A 2,180-nucleotide genomic window follows, 5' to 3' on the forward strand; every position below is an offset into this window, starting at 1 on the left:
ATATATATATATATATATATATATATATATATATATATATATATATAATATAATTGACCCACTATGTGAAGACACTGTTTGTGGCTCCACAGACTGATGAAGTCTTTTGGATGAAAGATGAAACATTCCAACAAAAAGAAACAGTCCAGAGGACCTGACTTAACTTTGTTGGAAGAACAAGTACCCTTTAATACTTAAACGTTTGAAGTAACGTGAAAAACGATCATTCTGAGCCTGTGGTTGTTTGAGTCGTCTCCTTACATACAGTAAAGTGGGAACTGTGGATGGATGACATACCCATGTAGATGAGCGTCCCACAGGCGTCCATCTGTATGTTTTCAATCCCGACACCTTTGGTCTTGATCGACAGACCAAAGTCCGCTACCTAATGACAGAACAGCACTAAAATGAGAAATTACAAACAGACATGGCGACAGATCAGTGGTTCTGATTCCAGCCCTACAGCATCACCAACATATAGATTGTTTAAGGCTACATACAGTATGTTAGCAGAACTCTATCATGACACTGCAAAAGAAAAGGTTCTTGAGCAAATAAATTAAGACTTAGCTATTTAAATAAATAAAAGCTATCTGTATTAGCTGTGTCTGAATAAAAAAAATGCTGTCAATAATGCAGACTTTTTACAACATGTGCATGGATTGTGTGCTTGGGTTTGTGCAAATAAAGGAAAAAGTGAAAAGGCACAAAAAGACAGCAATATATTTACGGTTAAATAATTAACCATTAATATATTTACATCATGAACTAACTTTTAATTGGCTAACATACCAAGTCTTAGCAGCAGCTTACTTGTTGTCAGTGCACTTGGAATGCTGAGCCCATATGATAAACTGGTGAAAGATATTTAAGTCATTGTGAAGGTGAAAGAAGATGAGATTTATCTTTGGTAAAGCAGGAGTATTTAAAGTCTTTACTAATGATGAAAAAGCTAAAATAAAGTGTCCAAACTGGGCTTAGAGAACTGGGGTGACGAGAAGTTTTACATTCTGTCTTTAAAATACCTTGATAAGAAACCTGCTGTCATCTTCATGAAGAGAATTCTTCACAAGAATATTTTCAAGTTTCAAGTCCCGGTGCATTATACCTGTAAAAAAATAATAATAATAATAAATAAATAATTAAATAGAAAAACAGCAAAAAGATGGATGTGAAAAGGATTTATGGTATCTGAGATAATGAGTGCAAATACATGTACACAGTACAAAACTCGGTATTGTAATCAGTATTTAGGTCGGCATATTTAGAAATAAAATAGTGTTTATACAGAAATATAAAAACACTGTGGAAGATTACAGAGCCTACAAATTTTCTGCATAATCTTGTTCATACTTGCAACAAACTTTTATGTTCTTACTACAGCTTTTCTTTCACCCCATATGGAGCTGCTTTTTTACTTATTTATCTACGGTACTGAAAAATTGTGTAACATGATTTACCAGACCCCGTTTTGGAGACATGATGATTTGTTTACTTCATTTACAGTAAATCAAAGTGAAGGAACATGTTTTAAAAAATACATACAGTGACGCGAGGAGGAATCAATTTGTGCCTAGCAGAGCTTCTTACAGCACTGACTGAAGCAGCCAGTTAATGAAGCTGTGCAGGTTGTGTGTGAAAGGTAAACTTGACCAACTGTGCACAAAACAGACTTGAGAAAATGTAGTTTTTTTATTAATATCTAGCTTGAAAGCCTTCAAAAGAAGAAAATAAGAGCTGTGTCATGGTCGGAGTAGAATAAACATAAAATGTATGTTAGTTCTGAACCCTAGAGTTCATTCTACAGTGCAGAGGCAAAAAGATTTGTTTAGAACAACATTCAGGTTAATAAAAAGCACCTGTGTCATCACAAGTCCAAAGAAACCCATAACATCCATCCATCCATCCATCCATCCATCCATCCATCTGTCCATCCATCCATCCGTCCATCCATCCATTATCTTTATCCGCTTCTTCCTTTTCGGGTTACGGGGTTCACTGGTGACCATGTCAGCTATCACTGTGTGAGAGGTGGGGTACACCCTAGACAGGTCTCCAGTCCATCACAAGGACACATGGACAGGTCTCCAGTCCATCACAAGGACACATGGACAGGTCTCCAGTCCATCACAAGGACACATGGACAGGTCTCCAGTCCATCACAGGGACACATGGACAGG

At 36.6% G+C, this 2,180-nt stretch overlaps 1 protein-coding gene across 1 annotated transcript in view; it reads right to left on the reverse strand.

Annotated features, from left to right (window-relative positions):
• stk33 (serine/threonine kinase 33) overlaps positions 1–2,180 on the reverse strand; it is an 18,382-nt gene that overhangs the window by 3,334 nt on the left and 12,868 nt on the right. Inside the window, exons 6-7 of the mRNA XM_037692737.1 lie at positions 1,026–1,108; positions 298–385 (exon numbers count right to left, since the gene is read on the reverse strand). Of these exons, the coding sequence (XP_037548665.1) occupies positions 298–385; positions 1,026–1,108 (171 nt within the window). The remainder of the gene's footprint in view (positions 1–297; positions 386–1,025; positions 1,109–2,180) is intronic.

The sequence above is a fragment of the Nematolebias whitei genome, chromosome 2 (assembly GCF_014905685.2).
Source record: "Nematolebias whitei isolate Nwh7 chromosome 2, NemWhi1, whole genome shotgun sequence".
Lineage (NCBI taxonomy): Eukaryota > Metazoa > Chordata > Actinopteri > Cyprinodontiformes > Rivulidae > Nematolebias > Nematolebias whitei.